General features: G+C 43.8%; 1 protein-coding gene across 2 annotated transcripts in view; it reads right to left on the bottom strand.

Annotated features, from left to right (window-relative positions):
* Window positions 1-23,295, bottom strand: part of si:dkey-34d22.1 (discoidin, CUB and LCCL domain-containing protein 1) — a 127,404-nt gene that overhangs the window by 46,872 nt on the left and 57,237 nt on the right. For both annotated transcript variants that reach the window (XM_048557727.2, XM_048557728.2), the window contains exon 4: window positions 3,311-3,362. In XM_048557727.2, the coding sequence (XP_048413684.1) occupies window positions 3,311-3,362 (52 nt within the window). The remainder of the gene's footprint in view (window positions 1-3,310; window positions 3,363-23,295) is intronic.

Raw genomic sequence — 23,295 nt, 5'->3', positions numbered from 1 at the left:
CGAAGATGAATAGAGGAGAAGGTAGGTGGAGAGGAGACAGAAAAGTCAAAGAGGCGGGGATGGTGCCAGTAAAGGTGAGTGGGGGTGAGGAGGTAGGGAGGAGATAAGTCAGTCCAGGGAGGTCAGACAGGTCAAGGAGGTGGGATGAGGTTAGTAGGTAGGAAATTAGGGTGTGGCTTGAGGTGGGAGGAGGGGATAGTTGAGAAGAAGAACAGGTTAGGGAGGTGGGGATGAGCTGGGCTGGTTTTAGGATCCAGTAGGGGGAGGGGAGATTTTGAAGCTGGTGAAATCCGCATTGATACCATTGGGCTGCAGGGTTCGCAAGCACAATATGAGTTGCTGTTCCTCAACCTTCGGGTAGCATCGTTGTGGCACTGCAAGAGGCCCAGGATGGACATGTCACCTGAGGAATGGGAGGGGGAGTTGAAATGGTTCACGACTGGGAGGTGCAGTTGTTTATTGCGAGCCGAGCATAGGTGTTCTGTAAAGTGGTCCTCAAGCCTCCGCTTGGTTTCCCTGATGTAGAGGAGGCCACAACGGGTACAGCAGATGCAGTATACCACATTAGCAGATGTGCAGGTGAACATCTGCTTGATGTGGAAAGTCATCTTGGGGCCTGGGATGGAGGTGAGGGAGGAGGTGTAGGGGCAGGTGGAGCACTTCCTGCAGTTGCAGGAAAAAGTGCCGGGTGTGGTGGGGTTGGAGGGGAGTGTGGAGCAGACAAGCGAGCCACAGAGAGAGTGGTCCCTCCGGAAAGCAGACAAGGGTGGGGAGGGAAAAATGTCTTTGGTGGTGAGGTCGGATTGTAGATGGCGGAAGTGTCGGAGGATGATGCGTTGGTCCGGAGGTTGGTGGGGTGGTATGTGAGGATGAGGGGGATTCCTTTTTGGTTGTTATTGTGGGAAGGGGGTGTGAGGGATGAGTTGCGGGAAATGCGGGAGATGCAGATCCATCACTTACTCTATCCATGTCATCATTCATTTCCTATGGTTAACCCACCTAGCCTGCACATCCCTGGACACTATGGGCAATTTAGCATGGCCAATCCACCCTAATCTGCACAGCTTTGGATTTAAGAACTTGTTTGGAAAATCTCCATACATGTTGGATTATGTCATCTAGTAGTTCTGTGATAAAAACATGAATCAACAGGGCATCTCCTCTGAGGAAGAGAACAGTTGGATATCCATCAGAGAGCAGTGCAGCCTGGATAACAATGGATAGCTTCCTCTTTACACTGGGGACATTTTTAGATGATAAAAATGCAGATGATAATAAAATGTGAGGCTGGATGAACACAGCAGGCCAAGCAGCATCTCAGGAGCACAAAAGCTGACGTTTCGGGCCTAGACCCTTCATCAGAGATGAAGGTCTAGGCCCGAAACGTCAGCTTTTGTGCTCCTGAGATGCTGCTTGGCCTGCTGTGTTCATCCAGCCTCACATTTTATTATCTTGGAATTCTCCAGCATCTGCAGTTCCCATTATCTCCAAAAATGCAGATGACTTTGGATATGTTGATCACATTCCATGAGCCACAAAGCATGGTGTAACCAAAACCAGGCTACAGTCATTGACACCATAAAAGACATAATTAACTCTGCGACTACCCACTCACCCGCCAGGATAAGAGAGTTACTTAAATCTAGGTGAAGGTGGTTCTGTGGTTTCTCTCCATAGTCTGTATATATGTCTGTATAAGTCTGGATACTGGTTCTCTCCCCCATCCCTGAAAAAGGGGCATAGTGTATTGATGTCATGTTGAATGAGACCGGCATGTCTCAATCTGGTGTGTGAGAGCCATGCGTGGGTTAACTTTTCCTACAGAGGCACAAAATAGAAGTTGGGACGATTGCCCACGTGTCAAAAGAGACCATGCACGAGGAGTGGTCCCTTTGAGATGCATACATGTGCCACTGCGCAACAATCCCAAAGGGATTACAAAGTGCAACAAACAGGTCATGTACGGCAATGAAAAGTCAGAGATAACCTAGGTTTTATCTGTTTTTGTATCTGATAGGATCCACAATAGCATAACAATTCATGTAAAGAGACACCATTGCTCCATTTCAGACATCTTTGTGTGATGAACAAGGATGCTATTTGTACAAATTTAAACATTACATCCCTGTGATGCATTCTCTTATGTCTATTTATAATGTGCGACATATTCAATGACAGATATGACAGTATGCTGGCTGCAAGTGTATCATATGTGTCTTTGAGCTCTGTCCATAATGCAGGAAGCATTTGCTGTCTCCACAATGTTCCTTCAAATTTCCAATGGTTAGGGTGTTGCAAATTTTGATAGGAACTTGATTGTTTCAGTGACTGTGGACTCCATCCCACTTCCTCGAGTTTATTTAGCTGCTATTTAGTGTCAGTCTCTGACTGACGCAATCGTAGGCACATACACACTGTTAATCAGTCAGAGGCCTCAGCAAAAGATGAAGGCAGCTAATACTGGAGGAGGTCAAAGGCACTATCTTTTCAGAACTAAGAGTGGCTGAAGAATACAGGACTGTATTCTGAGAGAGCTCACACTGCCCATGTTTACTATTTATAAACGCTTTAGACATCTGGTAGCTTCCAAGTGTTGCTGGCAGCTGCATTTCTGTCCTCTATAATCTGTACACAGTTAAAGAGGTACAGCCAATGTGGAAACTTTGTACAGACTGGATCAAATATTAATCTGTCAAAAAGATAACAAGAACCTATCCCACTTCAAGTCAAATGACTATGCTGCAATTTTGATCACTGTGCATAAAAGAACATATAAGCGCATGATGGTTTCTTTAAATGAGGTCCAATTCAGTGCTTACAATTCTAACTCTAACATAGAATCATATACAACTCATAGGAAGCTATTTAGCCGATCATGTGTGAGATTGTTCTTTAAGAGAACAAACCTCAATCCAATTCCCTTCTTTCCTTGTGGATGTGGACATTTTCCCATTTCAGTAGAACAACAAAAAGCTGTCAACGACAGATTCAAAATAACATGTACAAAGTGTTGGCGATTCAATTGTTGATTTTAAAAGCAAGATTGGGGAAAAGAAGTATGATATTGACATGGCAATTGTTCCCAAAAAGAGGATTTCTGGCTCGCTCACTTTCCTGTTACTGGTTGTCATCCTGTAAACTCCCAAACCAAGGCGTATCCACCTCTTGATAGCTGTCATTTACCTAGAGGACAATTGCCTGACTGCTTCCACATCAGCACACCAACATTCCTGGAATTTTCCTTTCAAAACAATGCAAAACATTCCATCAAGTCTTACAGCATTCAAAGTTAAATGGGATTTCAACTTACGTAAAATGTTGCTGAGAATAATGAATCCCTTTATCCAGGCAGGAAATCAAGTCTGCACAAAATAAAAGTGTTCATGCATTAATAAAAGGAATAGGACATTGTACTTTTGATAGAAATGGTTCTTCCCAAACGCTACCCTCCCCCCACCAAATAAAAGCTCCAGTCTAACTGCAGCATTCCCAACTAAAATGCCATCCTAGAATTACCATGTGGCCCATCAAGCCTCCTCCGCCATTCAATAAGATCATGGCTGATCTTTTTGAGATTCAGCTCCATTTACCAGTCCGCTCACCATAGCCCTTAATGCCTTTACTGTTCAAAAATCGATCTGCCTTTGCCTTAAAGACATTCAAGGAGGTAAACTCAACTACTTCACTGGGCAGAGAATTCCAAAGATTTACAACCCTTTGGGTGAAGAAGTTCCTCCTTAACTTCCCAAATCTGCTGGCCCTTATTTTTAAGCTGTATCCCCTAGTTCTAGTTTCATTCTACCAGTGGAAACAACCTCCATGCTTCTATCTTATCTATTCCCTTCACAATTTTATATCTCTCTAGTATGACGTGACACATTTTGGAAGAGGCACAGTAAAATTAATTGTAATTCTCTAAAGAGTGTATCAGAACAGAGGGCATCAACTAAGAGGGGTGTTGTAGCTAAATATTAAAATGTATCCCACTTCAAATTAATGATCTCCACTGGTGATATTCACCTTTCTCCTTCAGACTGAAAGGTGCGTAGAAAACACAAACTTGTCGAATTTACAGTGTTTGATGCAAAGTGAGTATCTGATTATACTCTGAACAACTACCAGAACGAAAGGGGTAATTGGAAGAATTTATTTTCATGCAGTGGCATATTAGAGCATAGAATACTTTGCCACAAGCATCTCTCGAGACAATTGAATTTGTTCAAGTGTTTTAAATTAGAACAATAAATGTAAAAAAGGCAAGCAAGTGAGATGAGCTCAGATTTCTCAAGTTGAGCGGCCAACATTTTCACAGGTAGAATGAATGGAATAAACTCCTGCAATTCACACTAATCAATGAACAGTTAGAATCTGCTCAGTGGCAGGAACAGTATAATTAATTACTTTATTAAAAGAAATACCATGCATCATCCAATATTAACTAAATAAAGAAACAATCTTTCTCAAATATGCTACATATGGAGTTGTTTCAGAGATAGTAGGAACTGCAGATGTTGGAGAATCTGAGATTACAAGGTGTAGAGCTGGATGAACGCAGCAGGCTAAACAGCATCAGAGGAACAGGAAAGCTGGTATTTTGGGCCTAGCCCCTTCTTTAGAAATGGCCCATTTCTGAAGAAGGGTTGAGGCCCAAAATGTCAGCTTTCCTGCTCCTCTGATGCTGTTTAGCCTGCTGTGTTCATCCAGCTCTACACCTTGTTATCACACATAGAATGGTCATTGTTTTACAGCACGAGAATGGGCCCTCCAGCCCAAGCTGAATTGGTCTGTTACATTTTCAGTACCACACACCCTCTTACACACCTCATGAATGCCATTCCCTTGGAGTCCCCAGCATGGTGGTTCAATTGTTAATACTGCGACCACACAGTGCCAGGGACCCGGGACTCAATCCCAGCCTTGTGTGGCCGCTTGGAGTTGTGCATTGTTCCAGTCACGCCAGTATCCTCAGAGTGCTCCGGTTTCCACCCAGAGTACAAAAATCTGCAGGTTACTTGGATTAGCCATGCTAAATTGCCCAGGGATGTACAGGTTAGGTGGATTAACCATGGGAAATGCAGGGTTACAGGGATAGGATAGGGTGAGGAAGGGTAAGTGTCTGAGTGAGGTATTCTTAAGAGGGTCAGTGTGGACTTGATGAGTCAAATGGCCTGCTTCCACACTATACAGATTCTATGATGTATAGGCATAAAGTAGCTTTGTATAGTAAGATGTAATCCCCAGTGGAGTTTCCCAGTCCTGGTAATGTAACAACGGCCAATAGCTCTGATAATAGAGATAATGGGAACTGCAGATGCTGGAGAATCCAAGATAATAAAATGTGAGGCTGGATGAACACAGCAGGCCAAGCAGCATCTCAGGAGCACAAAAGCTGACATTTCGGGCCTAGACCCTTCATCCCGAAATGTCAGCTTTTGTGCTCCTGAGATGCTGCTTGGCCTGCTGTGTTCATCCAGCCTCACATTTTATTAGCTCTGATAATAGCATTTGGGTCCCTCGTAAGAAACAATTTCTGCTCTGTCATAGTTACACCTGTAGTTACTTGGTCTCAATTGTGTAACAATTCTTATAATACTTGCATCACTTTTGTGTCAGCTATGTCCCAGGGATAGCACTTACGCCTCTGACCCAGAATGTTCTGGGTTCGAGTTTCACTTTGGGTGTTGAGCATAAAAGTCAAAGCTGGTATTCTAGTGCAATCCTGAGGGGGTTCTGCACTGTTACAGATGCTGTCTTTTGGATGAGATAATAAACCAGATATGCTCAGTCAGTAGATGTATAAGGTCCCATGGTAATATTTTGAAGAAGAGGAGGGGAGTTAGCTCCGGCCCCAGCCATTATTCATCTCTCAATCAATGTCACCAAAACAGATGACCTTTATTGTCACATGTACTTACATGAGTACAGTGAAAGTTCACAAATCACCACTTACAGCACCACATTAGGTAGAGAGGTACCCAGAATCTTGAGTACTAATTCTTCGGAAGAAATATTAAAAAATGAAGAAATGAAAAGTCCAGCATTACAGACTTTTACAAGTACAAAATCATAGTAATAAATTAGAAAAATAAAGGAACAAGAAGTTCATAATGAGAGTCCTTCCACGATAATATAAATAAAGAAATAAAAAAGAAATGTAAAAGGAGAGAGCTTAAGACCAAGTCCACTTAGTCCATTTCATGGCACTGGGCTCGAGGACCTGAACCCCTCCATTGGATTCCCAAGCCAGACCCACCACAATGCCAAAGAAAACACAGTATGGAGTCACTGACTGAAGCTGCCACACCGAGAAATGGATGGAAGCTGATGAAAACAGTCATTGAAGTCGCCAAGAGGAGTCACAGGCCACAGCCAAACCCATCTCAAGGAATTCCAGGCCGGACCTGACCAACCATGCTGCAGCGAAGGCCAGTCAATAACACTTTGCAGCTTCTGACAAAAGGTCACTGGAATCGAAACATTTACAGTCTTTCTCGCTCCCTGAGGCTGCCTGACCTGCCGGGTTTCTCCAGAAATTTCTGTTTGCTATACATTGCAGTTTGCTGCGTACAAACTGTGCTTATTACATCTTGAAAATTCTCAATTGGCTAAAAAGTGCATAAAGACATCCAGTGATTATGAAAGCTGATTTATAGATATAAACCTTTCTCTGGCGTTGAGAAAAATCACTGAAAGAATTTCACTTAAGTGAGTGCAGTCAACATAACGGGAGAGATAGGAAGGGAAGAACCTCAATAGTCTTTGCAGCTATAAGAGAGCTGACTTCTTGTATTTTTCCAACAAATTTTAGACATAATTTTTGCCTCTTTGTGTTGGCTGCAGAGATAGAATCCCCCCACAAAAACCCCATCTTGAAGCTTCACCCGCCAGCCATTCAGTGAATCAAAGCATTAATTCATTAATTCAGAGTCCTGAGGCAGGGTTACTACACCGAAACATTAACTCTGATTTCTCTCCACAGATAGTGGCAAATCTGCTGAGATTTTCCAGTACCCACAGCATAACTGCACAGCAGAAGTAGCACAGTCTATCAAAGGAAGGGGATAAGGGAATAAACCATTAATTTTTTTTACTTTTGCGGGGGATTTCCATGGAATTTAAAAGAAAGCCTAAATAAACAAGCCTTTAACTTTACCTGACATTGGAGGCAATGAGACAGAATAACTGACATCAAGAAAAATAAAACTTTAAAAGTGAATCTGAACGTCCTGTAGAAGTCACCTTCAAGTTCCACTCCCTCGGTCACCAAAATAACAGTATGGCTGCTAACCTCAAATCTTAATGGCTTGATTTCTAGATCTAAAACAACCAGATTTTGGGGTTTGTGAATTGAGTATTCAACAAGTATTCATATTTATAAATGGCTGAGGGTGTAAAAATTAAATGATTTCCTGAGGCTGGAATGGGACAATATATTGTCTATTGTCTACTGTCGCTTGCCTGATAAAAAAAAACTGCAGATCCAGAAGGCAGAAATATAATTAAACAGGCTCATATCTCATAAACACTGTGACATCCCACTCTACTTCCTACAGTTTTAGTCAAAACCAAAGCACTCAGTGGCTTTCCAGGGCATTACAAATTGAACATTAGAGCGCATGACAGATGATCTTAGTGCGCATGATCTTATTGAGTGACAGTGCAGGCTTGATGAGCCAAATGGTCTTTGTTTGGTTCATGGTGGAAGTGGAATAGCAGTGCAGCATGTAGGGTCTTGCCTGGAGCTCATCTGCTCTGCCTGCTTTTACTTCTTCTTTCCTTTTTCCACTCTTTCTTTTTCTTACTTTAATCATTCTTACCTTCTATGGGCTTTCACAGGACATGGGTTCTAACCAGCTAGCTTAGAGCCAGTCCTCAGAGATATGAGAATCCCTATGACTCCTGTTTATATCTGTCAGGTAGGGTACTCTGATTGGGGTTGTTAACCTGGGCCAATCAGGAAGCTCATATTCAACGAGACCCACCTAGCCGACCTTGTTCCAATCACTGTACAAAGTTTCTTCCCAGTGAAGTTGGAGGACCGAGGCAGGAGTGTGTTCCTGGCAATGGCAGAGGGAAGCACATTTGGACCGGGTCCCTGGTCTGGGACCTGACAGTTTCAGCAGTGGCTGCGTTGCCGAGATTGACCCAGCAAGGACTCTTGGCGGTGCTGTCACCAGTAGAGGGAAGATGGCGCCGAAGAATGGTGACTTGAGCGGTCGACTGTTTCCTGCTGGCGATAGTCTCTGCGTTGGGCTGGAAAAACCCAGATTCAGGCCCATAGCTAACACTTAAGAAGGACAGTATTGTTGAACTTTTAACTTATTTCTTTATTTTTCTACTCTGTACCTAAGATTTTGTACCAATGTATCTTTTCATCTAAGATGGCATCGGGAATGGGGGCTTTGTACTTTTCACTGTAGTCCTATATCCCTACATTTGAGTACACACAACAATAAAACCTAATTCTAATTCTCTTCCTATTTCACATGTTCCTGGCATGTTAATTGATGGTGAGGTTTCTGTTTTAGAATTAGGGTTAGGGTTAGAGTTAACAATGATGTCTTAACCCAGGAGAATCATGAGATGTCCTTTACTGGTACATCTGTACCCTTATATTATGTTTAATCTTGAAATGAAAACAGAGGCATGATCTAGACATGTCATGGCATATGTTTGAGCAGGCCTGTCACTAATACCCTGCAGTGTCATAGACTACGTTCGTGACCTTATGTTGGCGATCTTCCTAGGTGCTTACCCTGGCTGTGCTGTTATCAGTTTACACGTTCAGTAAGTAATGGGCAAAGATTTGAACCGAAGAATTCAAAGTATATCCCAGACTTCCTCTGAGATGTCCCACTATAGAAAATTTCGATCCATTCGGTTATGTTGCAAACACTTTCCAATTCAGCAGCAAAATCTCCTCACCACTCCAACACAGCAATAACCTTTTAATATAAAAGATAGGGTTAGGTTTCCACAGTCTTCCTGGATCATAGGGATCATTAGAGAGAAATGAGCGGTGGTAGTGGTTTAACCTGAGGGTTGCCACACCTCAGGCAAGTGGAGAAGTCGAAAAGGAGAGTCTTCAGCCAGTGTAGGAACTGAAGCCACACTATTAGCATCACTGCATTACAAACCAGCCATCCAGCCAACTGAGCTAACCAACCTCAAATAGCTTGGGCCTTGGAGGAGGATGTCCTACATTGGAAATTGGGTTAGAGACCCTAATTGGGATTACAGAGAAATAAAGTTATGTTAATCTCCTGTCCCTTTGCATTGTCCCAGCAATGGGAAGTATGACCAATCACAAACCCTATTCTTGATATTAAATGTTTTAATTGGCTCTGATGAGATTTAAAGTGAGGGAGCTTCATGTCCATGTACATACATCAGAGATTTCCATAACAACATCAACGGAGATGGATGTGAACTTAGTGACTGGGGACAGTCAGGACCTTCATCACAAAATTTTTTATTCGTATAACAGCTTACAATACGTGAGCTTGAATAATGATACAATAAATGTGACTATGTTACCCTATTTGCTGACATCTGGACTGTGTTAATTTTTAAGTGTTAAAATTGGGTCCCATTGGAAAACAATTTGTGGAGTGCTGCCTTAAGGATCCCTCACGTACAATTTTCTCCCACCCACCCCTGTTTGTGACTTGGAGCTTTCCCACGCAAGTTAAAATGCATCAAATGCAAAGTTAAATGTGGCGAGTCTTACAGAGCCGTGGAAGGAGGCCATTCAGCCCATCATGCCTGCACTGGTTCCGTTACTTTGTGTTAATTCCCACCATTTCTATCTAAATAACCTGCCAACACCCGTCTTCAAAGTCTCAATCGAACCTGTCTCCATCACATTTCTGGGCAGGGCATTCCAGATCCTGAATACTTACTGAGTGAAAAAGCTTTTTGTGGTATCCTCTTTGCTTTGTTTGCAGTTCACTCTAAATCTTTGCCCTCTCATTCCCTCTTATTTTATGAGTGGGAACAGCTTCTCTCTACCTACTCTGCCCAGTCCACTCAGGATTACCACCACATGGGGGTGGTAATGGGTTGATTTGGGCCGTGGGGCTCGTGGAAGGTAAAGGGAACATGAAGGATCCCTAGGAGTACCTGATGGCCAGACAGAGCCTGGTGGCCACTGTGATCCCTCTATCACTGGCTGTTCTCTGGATGCAAAATGCAACTGGGAAACAACTGGGAAAATGCCTAGGGAAGGCAGAGCCAGTGTCAGTCTGAATGGCAAAGTGCAGGATCCGGGGCTATTGGACTTTAGGCCATTTAAGTGGAAAATATATGAACAGGTGTTTGCAAACTCTATTACATTTAATTTGCAATCATTTCATCACCCATTTGCAATTGTTTTGGGGCATCTGAGACCAGCATGCTGTATGAAAGCAGGATGAATGTTATTGTAGCGTAATGTTTGTCTTGAAATGATTTGGTATGTACTTTTATTTCATGAACAATATTCTCTACAGAAAAGAAACGGCTGTAACTCATCTTAGGCAGTGGGATATGAATCGGTCTAATAGAATCGCATCGGCTTTTAGATACAGTCACACTGTTAGTGCTGCATTCTTTAGTAGTATAGTGGTTCGAATGAATTAAATCATTAAACAGAAAGATGTGTCACGGAATTTGTGCAAGTGAGGTATGAAAATTATGTCAAGTAAAGTACTAATTCATGTTTGCTATTAACTGAAACTAGTTTTGAGAAGTAAACGTTTGGCAGTTTCCCTTACAGAATTTGTTGTCCTGTGCCTAAACACAAGAATTGGGCAGAATTTTTCTGGCCCTGTGGTGCTGGCTTGGAAATGGGAAAAGCAGAATTATGAATGTCTTGCCACGATGGCTCCCTGACACGTTCCCTCCCATTGCTGTGGATCTTTCCTGGGGACAGGCTGGGATACACAGCAGTTGCCCATTCCTGGCAAGCTCCTGCCCTACGTCCCAGACCCACAAACCGGACAGAGCAGAGTCCACATTCTGCTGTTTGGATGGGTTCTCCTTCCGCAGCTGAGGCCATTGTCAAATTTGGATCGATTTGAAGTTGCTGAGGGGGAACCTCAAGATTAAAGCACTCTTTATCTCTCGCCTCTTATTTCTTATTAATAGTCATTGGATGACAGCGTTGCTAACCAGGCAGTATTTATTGCCCATTCCTCATTACCCAGAGGGCACTTGAGAGTCAACCACATTGCTGAGGGCCTGGAGTCACATGTAGGCCAGGTCAGGTAAAGATGACAGATTTCTTTCCCTAAAGTACATGAATGAACCAGATAGGTTTTACCAACAATTGATTTATGGTCATCATTAGATTCTTAATTCCAGATATTTTACTGAATTCAAATCACACCATCTGCTGTTGCAGGATTCGAACCCAGAACCTGAGAACTTTATCTGGGTCAACAGTCCAGTGATAGTACCACAACAACATTGCCTTCCCCATGACAATCTGTCACAGCTGGCCAGAATCACTCCATAAGACAGGGCTTCCCATTGTGCGACAGTCGAGAGTTCACCCATTGTCCTTAATTCAACATCAAGAAGCCTTGCTGCTTCTAATTCACCAAAGGGGCAAGTCCAAGCAAGACCACATTTGGGTAACTGCTGTTAACAGATTGAGTTATCAGGACCCTGTTTGAGCCTGGCTTTGGAGTCAGATGCAAATAAAAAAACCTTGCATTTCTCTCAAATGCTACAGGCTCTTTTGTGTTGTAAAAGGGCACCTGAAGGCATACGTGGCTCCATCTGGGGATGTCTGAACGGATAACATAACTTGCTGCAGCAACCAGTGGAGCCTATCAGTTTGCTCAGCTTCGTGAAGGGTTGCCAGATCCACCAGTCTCACCTCTACCCAGATTCTGGGTTGGAGCAGCAGCACACTGTGGGGGTGAGTGGGGGTTGGCAGTGCATGTAGGAAACAAGCACAGGGCTGTTGGTGTTCCAAAACTGCGGAAAGGCCTCCAATCATCCCCCCAATTGCATAAGCAATATTTGCAATCAGTGATGTAACTTGAGACTAACCTAAGATCGAACATGAAATGACATCCAGTGGGAGTGTAAACTGGTCTTCCCTTTTAGTCAACACTCATCTGTCAAAGCGATGGGAGAATGCATGAAATATGCAAAACATAAGTGAAAAGCATATTTTGTGCTGAGGATTTATCTATAAAAACGAGCCAGAGGCCCCTGTGTAGGCGTGGACACTGTAACACTATAGACATATATTAACATTGGTGGGCAGCATGTAATCTGCTCTTTGTAGTGTGAAGGAAGGGCCACATGGGATGTTTATATACTTGGCTAAGAAAAAGGCAGATGTTGCTTTATATTGTTAACAGATGTGAACAAGAGAGGGGAATTATTTCAAGGAGCAATCTTATAAAAAAAGTATGTTTAAAAGGAAATGTATTTCATCCTAAAAAAGGATTGACAAAAGGAAGTCCTCAGTGGCAAACTGTCACAATGTTCAGCAGCACTGATATGTAACGAAAGCTGCAGTGATGGGATTCAGGGTCAGTTAACTCTTTCAATCAATCAAATTGCCAATTCCAGATGGGCATTGCTTTGGCAAGTGGCAAGCGGGCATTCCCTTACCACTGAAAAGAGTGAAAGCGAGAGCACAGTTACATCCAACTCAACTCCTGATCAGCTCTGAGCAGCTGGAAGAGTGATGGAAAGCTTAGGAAGAGGCCACCAGCCGACACATTCCACCACAGCTGGTTTGTGGATTCAAGAAATGTATAATGTATGGAATGGGATCCCTAAAGGCATCTGTTGGGGGTTAAGGAACAGCTGCCCATTTATGTGAACCGGCCACCAGCAGTGGGAAAATAGAAGTTAACTCTTGACCTTTATTTGCCTTTTGTTTTCAACTGAAATCATTAAAATGTGCCAATATGTTGATTTGTTCCCGATATGAAGAATTGCAATTCCTGGGGCTTCAGTATTATTCAGAAAGGAATCTATAACATTTCCACTTAAATTGTTAGCATTCTGATAGAGCCATAGAGTGCAGTCATAGAATAATACAGCATGGGAACAGCCCCTTCAGCCCAGACTGGTCCACGATGACCATGTCGCCCACTCAACTAGTTCCAATTGCCTGTATTTGGTCTGTATCCCTCTAAACCCTTCCCATTCAGGCACCTATCCAAATGTTTTTTAAAAATATTGCTACTGTACCTGCCTCAACCACTTTCTCTGGTAGCCCATTCCATATACACACCACTCTCTGCGTGAAGAAGTTGCCCCTCAGGTCCTTCTTAAATCCTTTCCCTCTCACCTTAAACCTATGGCCTTAAGTTTTCAATTCCCCATCCCTGGGAAAAAGGCCAAATGCATTCATCCAATCTGTGCCCCTCATGATTTTATACACTTCAATAAGGTCACCCCTCATTCTCCTATGTTCCAAGGAATAAAGTCCTATCTGGGCCAAACTCTCCGATAACTCAGGCCTACTAGTCCTGGCAACATCCTCATAAATCTTCTTTGCACAATTTCCAATTCACCTATGTCTTTCCCAAAACAGGGTGGCCAAAATTGTACACAATACTCTAACTACGGCCTCACCAACAAATTACACAGCTGTAACATAAGGTCCCAACTCCGATACTCAATGTTTTGACTGATGAGGCCAGCATGCTAAATACCTTCTTCACCACCCTGTCCACCTGCTAACTACATGCTTATACTTCTAGGTCCCTCTGTTCCACAACTTTCCTCAGGACTATACCATTTACTGTACAAGTCCTATCTTGGTTTGACTTTCCAAAGTGCAACACCTCACACTTCCCTGCGTTGAACTGCATTTACCAATTCTCAGCCCACTTCCCCGACTGATTAAGATCCCTCTGTAATTTACGATAATCCTCCGTGCTATCAATGATACCTCGTAATTTTGTACCATCCACAAACTAACTAACCGTGCCTTGTACATTCACATCCAGATCACTTATGTAAATAACCAATAACTAAGGTCCCAGCACTGACCCCTGTGACACACCTCTAGTCACAGGCCTCCAGTCTGACAAACAACCTTCAACCATCACCCTCTACTTCCAACCATTGAGCCAATTATGAATCCAATTAGCTAGCTCTTCCTGGATCCCATACAATCTGACGTTCTTGACAAGCCTGCCATGTGGGACCTTGTCAAAGGCCTTACTAAAATCCATATGAACAACATCCACTGCCCTACCGTCACCTATCCTCTTGGTTACCTCTTCAAAATCTCTAAAAGATTTGTTAGACATGACTTCCTGCGCACAAATCCATGCTGATTATCCTAAATCAGACCTTGAATATCTGAATGTTGGTTGATCCTGCCCCTCAGTATCTTCTCCACTAACTTCCCTTCTACTGACATCAGGCTCTCTGGCCTATAGTTCCCTGGCTTGTCTTTGCTACCTTTTATTAAACAAAAGAAACATCAATGTGAAGTTATAGATTTTGTAGTAATTATTTAAAACAGGGAAGATATATGAACATGAGGAATAAAACCAAAATATTGTGGATGCTGGAAAGCTGAAATGAACACAAAAATGCTAAATTAGCAGGTTTAGCAGCATTTGGGGAAAGAGAAACAGAGTTAACATTTTGAGCCCAATTTGGGACAGCAAGGCAGCTCAGTGGTTAATAATGCTGCCTCACAGCTCCAGGATTCCAGCCTCGGGGGACACTCCGTGTTGAGATTGTATGTTCTCCCTTTGTTTGTATGGGTTTCCTTCCACAATCCAAAGATGGGCAGGTTAGGTGGATCGGCCATGGGAAATGCAGGGTTACAGGGATAGGTAGGGGTTGGGTCTGGGTAAGATGCTTTTCAGGCGGTCAGTATGGACTTGATAGGCCAAATGACCTGCTTCCACATTGTATGTATTCCATAATTCTATGACTTCTTCAGAACATGAAGAGGACATTTAGCTCCTGAAGACTGGCCAAACACTTAATTAACACATGGTTAATGAGGATTGTGGTCTGGAGGGGTGATTGGTGGCTCATGGAAGTAGTTAACACTGGGCAGCAATTGGATCAGTGACTGAGTAGTGGGTGGTCAAGTACTGGAGGGAATGGTACACTCTCATTCATTAAATGTGAGGTTGTGAGGTGAGCCCCTGACCCTTCCCTCAGGTAATGGTGAGTTACAGTTCATTCAGGGAGTCCAAGTCACTGAGTCCCCTGACAAAGGTGTCTCATTTCCTGGCTACCATCAGAGTAACTATGGTTGCTGGGATGTGTACCAATGTTTTACAGCATCTCTCGCCTACCAGGCATTACTGACTCCCTGGAAGCAAGTTCCAAGGCACTCCTTCACTCTTAAACTGAAAGTAAAGCCATCTCTACTCTCTCCCCATCAAACACTCCTAGAATAGGAACGGCAGTGTTAGATACTGAGTAAAGTTTTTTTTCTGAAGAAGGGTCCGGAACCGAAATGTCAGCTTTCCTGCTCCTCTGGTGCTGCTTGGCCTGCTGTGTTCATCCAGCTCCATACCTTGTTATCTCAGACTCCAGCATCAGCAGTTCCTACTATCTCTCAAAGTTGGTTCTACGTTGTCCCTGTCCAACACTCCCAGGACAGGGACAGCATAGGTATAGATACAGAGTAAAGTTTGTTCCACATTGTCGCCATCCAACACTCCCAGGACAGGGACAGCACGGGGTTAATTAGAGGGTAAATCTTGCTCTACACTTTTAGCCTGGAAGTGAAGCTCCTTCTACTCCTTTCAATCAGAAGCAAAGTTTCTTTTGATAATAAAGTGTGAAGCTGGATGAACACAGCAGGCCAATCAGCATCTCAGGAGCACTGAGATGCTGCTTGGCCTGCTGTGTTCATCCAGCTTCACACTTTATTATCTTGGATTCTCCAGCGTCTGCAGTTCCCATTATCTCTGATACAAAGTTTCCTTTGTTTCTTTTTAACCAGCCCCTGATGGGATACACCATGGTATTCCTTCCTATTGTGGCTGTCACCGTTTTCTTGCCCTGTGACTTTAAAACAAACTGACCGGAAGACTGATAGCATTATTTGGAGGTTCCAAAGACAGTGTTTGCTGTGGCAATACAGGCTCAGAGTCATTTATTGTTCTTTGTTACTCTATGCCATTCTTCTGCACCAAAGCTGAGACATTGAGTGTCAAAGGCTGCTCAATCTTGGAGGACTGCATCATGGAAACCAATCTCATTTTCGCGGTGTCCTTACAAAGTCACGTTGCAACATTAACCATCACTGAGTGATCAAGAATTGTCGATTTCTATCTGCTATAGTCCCGGGACACTGAAACCACCTGCAGTCTTCCTAAATGGCATTTCAAGTATGGTTGAATGTAATTCTAGTAATTTCTGTTCTTAATTCAAACTTTTGGCACTGTCAAGTACTTTTTATTTTAAGATCTTCTAAATACCAGCTTAATGCAATGGGTGACTAGGATTTGAATTGCTATGCCCACAGTTGATCCACATTCAATCATTGTATTCAGAAAAAAGGAATAAATTGTTGCAGGAGAGAACAACGGTAGAAAATGAGAAAAGAGCAGGGAAGTGTGCTTTGAAAAGCCAGCACAGATTTAATAAGACTATTAGATATAGGAGCAGAAATAGGCTGCTCTGCCCATCGAAACTGGTCCTCCATTCAATGAGATTGTAGTCGAAATGATAACCCTCGATGACACTTTTCTGCTTTTTCCACAGCCAAAGTAGGGAGGAATGCCATGGAGTACCCACTGGATAAACATATGGATGATAATGGAATAGTGTGGGATAGATGGGCTTCAGATTTTTTTCACAGGTCGGCACAACATCAAGGGCCGAAGGGCCTGTACTGTGCTGTAATGCTCTATGTTCTACCCCATCAGGTGCTGGTTAAAAGGAAACAAAGGGAACTTTGCTTCTGATTGAAAGGAATAGAAGGAGCTTCACTTTCAGTTTAAAAGAGTAGAACATGATTTACCCTCTAATTAACCCCATGCTGTACATGTCCTGGGAGTGTTCGATTCCCTGGCTGATTAAAAATCTACCTCAGCCCTGACATACATAATGACCCAGCTTTAACAGCCCTCTGCAATAAAGAATTCCACAGATTCACTCGCCTCTGAGAGAAGAAATACCTCGCCATCTCTGTCCTAAATTGTTTGGGCCTCTAATTATTCCTTGTGGTCTTCAACTCTCCCACAAAGGAAACAACATCTGCCTTGTCAAGTCCCCTAAGAAGCTTGCATGTTTCAGTAAGGTCACCCCTCATTCCTCTATAATTCCTCCATTCAAACTCTCCTCATGTGATAGTTCCTCCACACCCAGCATCAATGTAATGGGCCTTCTCTGGGCAGTTTCCAATAGCAATACGTCTTTCCATAGATAAATTATTCACAGAATTCCAGCTGTGGCCTAACGGTAAAGGGTATAAAAGCTGGGAGCTTTCACTAAATTGACACAAGACCACACTAATACTGTGGTCTGTCGTCAGATATTATACAGCACGGGTTAGACCACAGCATAGTGTGACAATAGACTACAGAGTGGTCTTGAATAGCATTATGAAAATCTCCTTACTTTTATACTTATTCCCTTTGAAATTATAGTAATGGGCTGAATGGTTTTCTGTGCTGAAGTATTTTCTGATTGTAAAACATTGAAAGCTATTCCAAATGTTCGAATCCTAACGAAGCAGAACTTCATTGCAACAGAATGAACCTCAAATAAAACATGACTCCATTACCTCAAAAAGAAAGGGGAACTGCAGTGCAAATGTACTGCAAATGAAACAGTTTCCTCTCTCTTAATTTAAGGTAAACTAAAAGTGAACAAGAGAGTTGAAATAGACCCTGCACACAAAGCTTCAGCATGCTGTAACTGCAAACCCATTATTCTTGCAATTACTTTCTTTTGAGTTCAACTGCAACTACTTTATCAAGGCACAGGGAGAAAATGGCTATTACCAATAGTTTCTGCGTCCACATGGAGCTAATTGAGTTGATCCTTCCTGAATTAAACAGTGAAAACAGAAATTGAAACGGGCTCCGTGAAATGCAACAACACAAAAATGTTCTCTATTTAAAGCTGGCCTTAATTCCCAAAGAGAAAATGCATATGATTTAGACCAGTATGTATAATTTTGATAACATACACTGGATGTTGCAAATATAGACATTAAAGTTAATAGCATGGTAGACATAATAAAACTTCTAATCCTGCAGTACTGTAAACTGAAAACTGGCTTTGTTCACTTCAATTATCTTCTGAGTCAGACCTGAACAATCATTCCACTCATTATAGTTTACTGAACCTGGACAGTTAGCCAATCAAATTGTTTTGTTGCCAAAAGGCGACTGCATATGATACTGAAGACAATGCAATGAATCACTGAAAATTCAACCAAAATGTGCAGAAGACAACATGACAGATCAGATATTGCGAATATCCAACCAGTGCCGTCACCGATTATCTCTTTACAATGTAAAATGATTTGCATTTCTATAACACCTTCCAGAAGTTGCTAGAAAAGCTCGGCAGATCTGGCAGCATCTGTGTCAAAAAAAGTCTGAGTTAACGTCTCGGGTCTGGTGACCCTTCCTCAGAACTGATGGTAGCTAGAAAAACATTGGTTTAAATGCAGAAAACAGGGAGAAGAACAAGGTAGGGAGTACATGATAGGAGAAAGGATACAGCCCAAATAGAGAGAAGAGCAGTGGACTAGACAAAGGAGTTGATAACGATCCGGCTAGGAGGGTGAATAGCTGTTAATAGAGACTGCTAGCCTGCTATTACTCACTACCTATTGTTAGTCACTAACAGTCTCCATTAACATTTTTGTAGCTACCATCAGTTCTGCGGAAGGGTCGCCAGACCCAAAACGTTCGCTCTGATTTTTTTTTATTCACAGATCCTGCCAGATCTGCTAAGCTTTTCAAGCAATTTCTGTTTTGGTTCATGACTGACAACATCCGCAGTTCTTTCGGTTTTTATTTAGATGGGAATTCATCACTGATTGTCAGTGAGGCCCATATGCTTGGAATAATGAAAAGAAAAATAAAGCTACAAGTTCTGGATGCCACATCACCAGAAGGACATGGATGCTTTGGAGAGGGTAGAGAGAAGGTTTTACAAAGTTGTTGTCTGGTCCAGGTGGTTCTAGCTATGAGGAGAGGTCGGATAAACTCGGTTGCTAAGGGGTGACCTGATAAAGATCTACAAAACGATGACAGGCAGAGATAGTGGGTATGGTTAGAGGCTTTCTCCCAGCGTGGCAAGGTCAACTAGTAGGACAGCTCAGTTTCAAGGTGAGAGGGGCAAGGTTTAGGGACTAGTGTAGGGAAAAATCTTCACCCAGAGGATGGTGGGTGCTTGGAATGCATTGTCAGTGGAGGTGGTGGAAGCAGGCATGTTGGCAATGTTTAATATTTAGATGATAGACCGATGAACAGGAGGGGAACAGAGGGATAGAAACCATGAATGGGCAATCAGTAATGGGTCTAAAAAGGGATTAGAATTGGTGCAAGCTAGGTGGGCTGAAGGGCCTGTTGCTGTGCTGTGTGAATTGTTTTGTATATTATGTTGCATACAAATAAAAATATAAGCTTAGTAAAAAGCAAAACTCCTCTCTGAAAATACAAGCGATCAAAGCACAGGAAAGAACTACATTACTCAATGTGTGTGACAGTCATTGAGCCTTTTGCCATGTACATATTTCTTGATTAGCTTGCTCTGATATATTATGACACATGTCTGAAGTAGGTGGGACTTGAAACTGGATCTTATGGCACAGAAGCAGGGACCCTGCCCCAAGAGCCCCTCCTTTACTGGGTACGTTAAGCTTAGCTGACAATGAGACGATCAGCCACCACAATCTTCCAAAATGATAAGGCTGTTATTTTAAAGGTTTCAGAATAAAATGATTCAAACTTCTGTATGGCTTTTTGACCTTGGTCACCTCCACCACCTTTTTAATGAACTCTGAAGTGAGCTGTCTAAATCAATCTCCTCAGCCAAGGCTGGGAACACTAAACAATCCGAGACAACTGTAACAAGCAGCTTTCTGGTCTCATCGCAAAATGTGATAATTACCATCCTGGTCCCGGTATGAGATTATACAAAAACATCACACACTGAGAGGCTGTGTGCCACAGACTGCTTTGACTGCTTCAGTGGCAGGTTCTGAAAATGGGCTTTAAAAGTTTAAGATTAAACAGTGAGGTTGTAACAATATAGCCTGTATTCAACAAAGTTTGGGGTTAATCTAATACTATTGTCTCACAGTGGAGAACAGAAAGCCCAAAATTGCCCCTTGCAAGAACCTGTAGATGCTCAGTCAACCGATATTTCCAAGAAACATAAGCAAAGAATGCTGGAGATACTCAGCAAGTCTGGCAGCATCTGCGGAGAGAGAAACAGAGCTAATGTTTTGAGTCCAGTATTCCTGTCCTTCAGAACTTCACCATGTCCAGTCAAGATGGTGGTGGGGTAACATCACAGTACGCGGGCTCCTGAGCCTTAAGCTCATCTGCTCTGTCTGCTTTTAATTTTTCTTCCTTCTCTGCGTTTAAAAACATTTTAACCCTACTGACCTTCTGTGAAGAGCGCAGGCAGCATCAGGGTGCTCAGTATGTTGGAGGCAAGGTTTATTCCCAGCAGTGGTGGAGGGAGACAGGATTATGTTTCCTGTGTCGGAGGGAGATGGGATTGTGCTCCCTGTGGCGGAGTGAGACGGGATTACGTTCCCTGTGGCGGAGGGAGATGGGATTATGTTTCCTGTGGTGGGGGGAGATGGGATTGTGCTCCCTGTGGCGGAGGGAGATGGGATTACGTTCCCTGTGGTGGAGGGAGATGGGATTGTGCTCCCTGTGGCGGAGGGAGATGGGATTACGTTCCCTGTGGCGGAGGGAGATGGGATTGTGCTCCCTGTGGCGGAGGGAGATGGGATTACGTTCCCTGTGGCGGAGGGAGGCAGGATTATGTTTCCTGTGGCGGAGGGAGACGGGATTATGTTCCCGGCGGTGGCGGAGGGAGACGGGATTGTGTTCCTGGCGGTGGCGGAGGAAGATGGGATTGTGTTCCCGGCGGTGGCGGAGTGAGATGGGATTGTGTTTCCTGTGGCGGAGGGAGACAGGATTATGTTTCCTGTGGCAGAGGGAGACGGGATTGTGTTCCCGGCGGTGGCGGAGTGAGATGGGATTGTGTTTCCTGTGGCGGAGGGAGACAGGATTATGTTTCCTGTGGCAGAGGGAGACGGGATTATGTTCCCGGCGGTGGCGGAGGGAGACGGGGTTGTGTTCCTGGCGGTGGCGGAGGGAGACGGGATTGTGTTCCCTGCGGTGATGGAGGGAGATGGGATTGTGTTCCAGTGGTGGAAGGAGATGGGATTGTGTTCCAGTGGTGGTGGAGGGAGATGGGATTGTGTTCCCGACGGTGGCGAAGAGAGACGGGATTGTGTTCCCGGCGGTGGCGGAGTGAGATGGGATTGTGTTTCCTGTGGCGGAGGGAGACAGGATTATGTTTCCTGTGGCAGAGGGAGATGGGATTATGTTCCCGGCGGTGGCGGAGGGAGACGGGATTGTGTTCCTGGTGGTGGCGGAGGGAGACGGGATTGTGTTCCCTGCGGTGATGGAGGGAGATGGGATTGTGTTCCAGTGGTGGTGAAAGGAGATGGGATTGTGTTCCAGTAGTGGTGGAGGGAGATGGGATTGTGTTCCAGTAGTGGTGGAGGGAGATGGGATTGTGTTCCCGACGGTGGCGGAGTCAGATGGGATTGTGTTCCTGGCGGTGGTGGAGGGAGCCGGGATTGTGTTCCCGGCGGTAGTGGAGGGAGACGGAATTGTGTTCCCTGTGGTGGCGGAGCGAGACGGGATTGTGTTCCCGGCGGTGGTGGAGGGAGACAGGATTGTGTTCCTGGTGATGATGGAACAAGAATGGAACAGTTCCCCCATTGGCAGTACTGTGCAAAGGGACTTGAGCTGACCAACTGCTTTGTAATCGGGATGGTGTCAGTGTCGGCGAGGAACAGCCTGGATCTAGGCCCATGACTAGCACATAAGCAGGGCTGTAATGCTGAACTTTTAACTTAGATATAAAGTAGAAAACTGAAGAAACAAAGATTTTGTGTAAAGGTACCTTTTTATCTAAGATGGTGCTGGCAAATGCAATGTGCTTGAGTACACGGGACAATAAAACCCAATTCCATTTCTAACTTTAGATCTCACCAAAGTTGTTTTGACAGGACCATTCCAAGCTTACAAACTGTATCATCTTGAAGAACAAGTGCAGCAGATACACTGAATATTGTCAGCTCCCAGATGCCCTTCCAAATCACCCATCAGCCTAATTGGAAATATACTGGCATTGGATAAAAATCTGGGATTCCCTCTCCTGTAGCACAGTGGGTATACCCGCACCATGGGGACTGCACCTGCTCAAAAAGGTAATTGAGTAGCACCTTCTCGAGAATAATTAGGAATGGGCAATTAATGGCAGAGCCACAACACCATTTTTTTTAGTGCCATCTTGTCTCTACGAATGATGACGCTGCTATAAGTCTATGCTGGATCAGTCTTGACAATGCAGATGTCGTTGAAGTTGCTGGGTCCCGCACTCGGCACTGGGCCAAAACTCACCCTGTTATTGATGCCATTTCTCGGAAATTATTGGAAAAGATGCAGCAGGGATACAGGCCAGCCATGGTCTAACTGAATGGCACAAGCAGCTGAATCAAGTAGGAGAATCAAGTAGGCCAGGAGAATGCTGGAAAAATGCTTAATCTGGCACCGATATCTACTTCAGACTGGGGGAGAGTTTTCTGAACATCCAGCTACTTTTTTGGCTGACTCCTGCCTTCCAGGTAGGAAAGCCTATAACACACAGACCGTAGCAAGGCACCAGGTGGTAGTGCAAATCAGAGGGAGCATAATGGGGACAGTGAGATGGTAGGCTGGCAGAGTGGTTTATTAAGTGAGATAACAAGGTGTAAAGCTGGATGAACACAGCAGGCCAAGCAGCATCAGAGGAGCAGGAAAGCTGACATTTTGGGCCTAGACCCTTCTTCAGAAATGTCAGCCTTCCTGCTTCTCTGATGCTACTTGGCCTGCTGTGTTCATCCAGCTCCACACTTTGTTATAGCTTCTCCAGCATCCGCAGTTCCTACTATCTCTGCTTTATTAAGTGGTCCATTTCATCTGTACCCCTGCTCCTCCTAGCTCACAAACAGTGATAGCATGATCTTGTAGACCTAACCTTTGTCAGCACCTTCTACCTGCCACTTTTCCTGAGAGTTAGTTTAAAACAGAAACTCTTTAAGTG

Source organism: Stegostoma tigrinum, chromosome 24 (assembly GCF_030684315.1).
Source record: "Stegostoma tigrinum isolate sSteTig4 chromosome 24, sSteTig4.hap1, whole genome shotgun sequence".
NCBI lineage: Eukaryota > Metazoa > Chordata > Chondrichthyes > Orectolobiformes > Stegostomatidae > Stegostoma > Stegostoma tigrinum.
The sequence above is the reverse complement of the archived record's forward strand: the minus strand, read 5'-3'. Positions and strand labels throughout refer to the sequence as shown.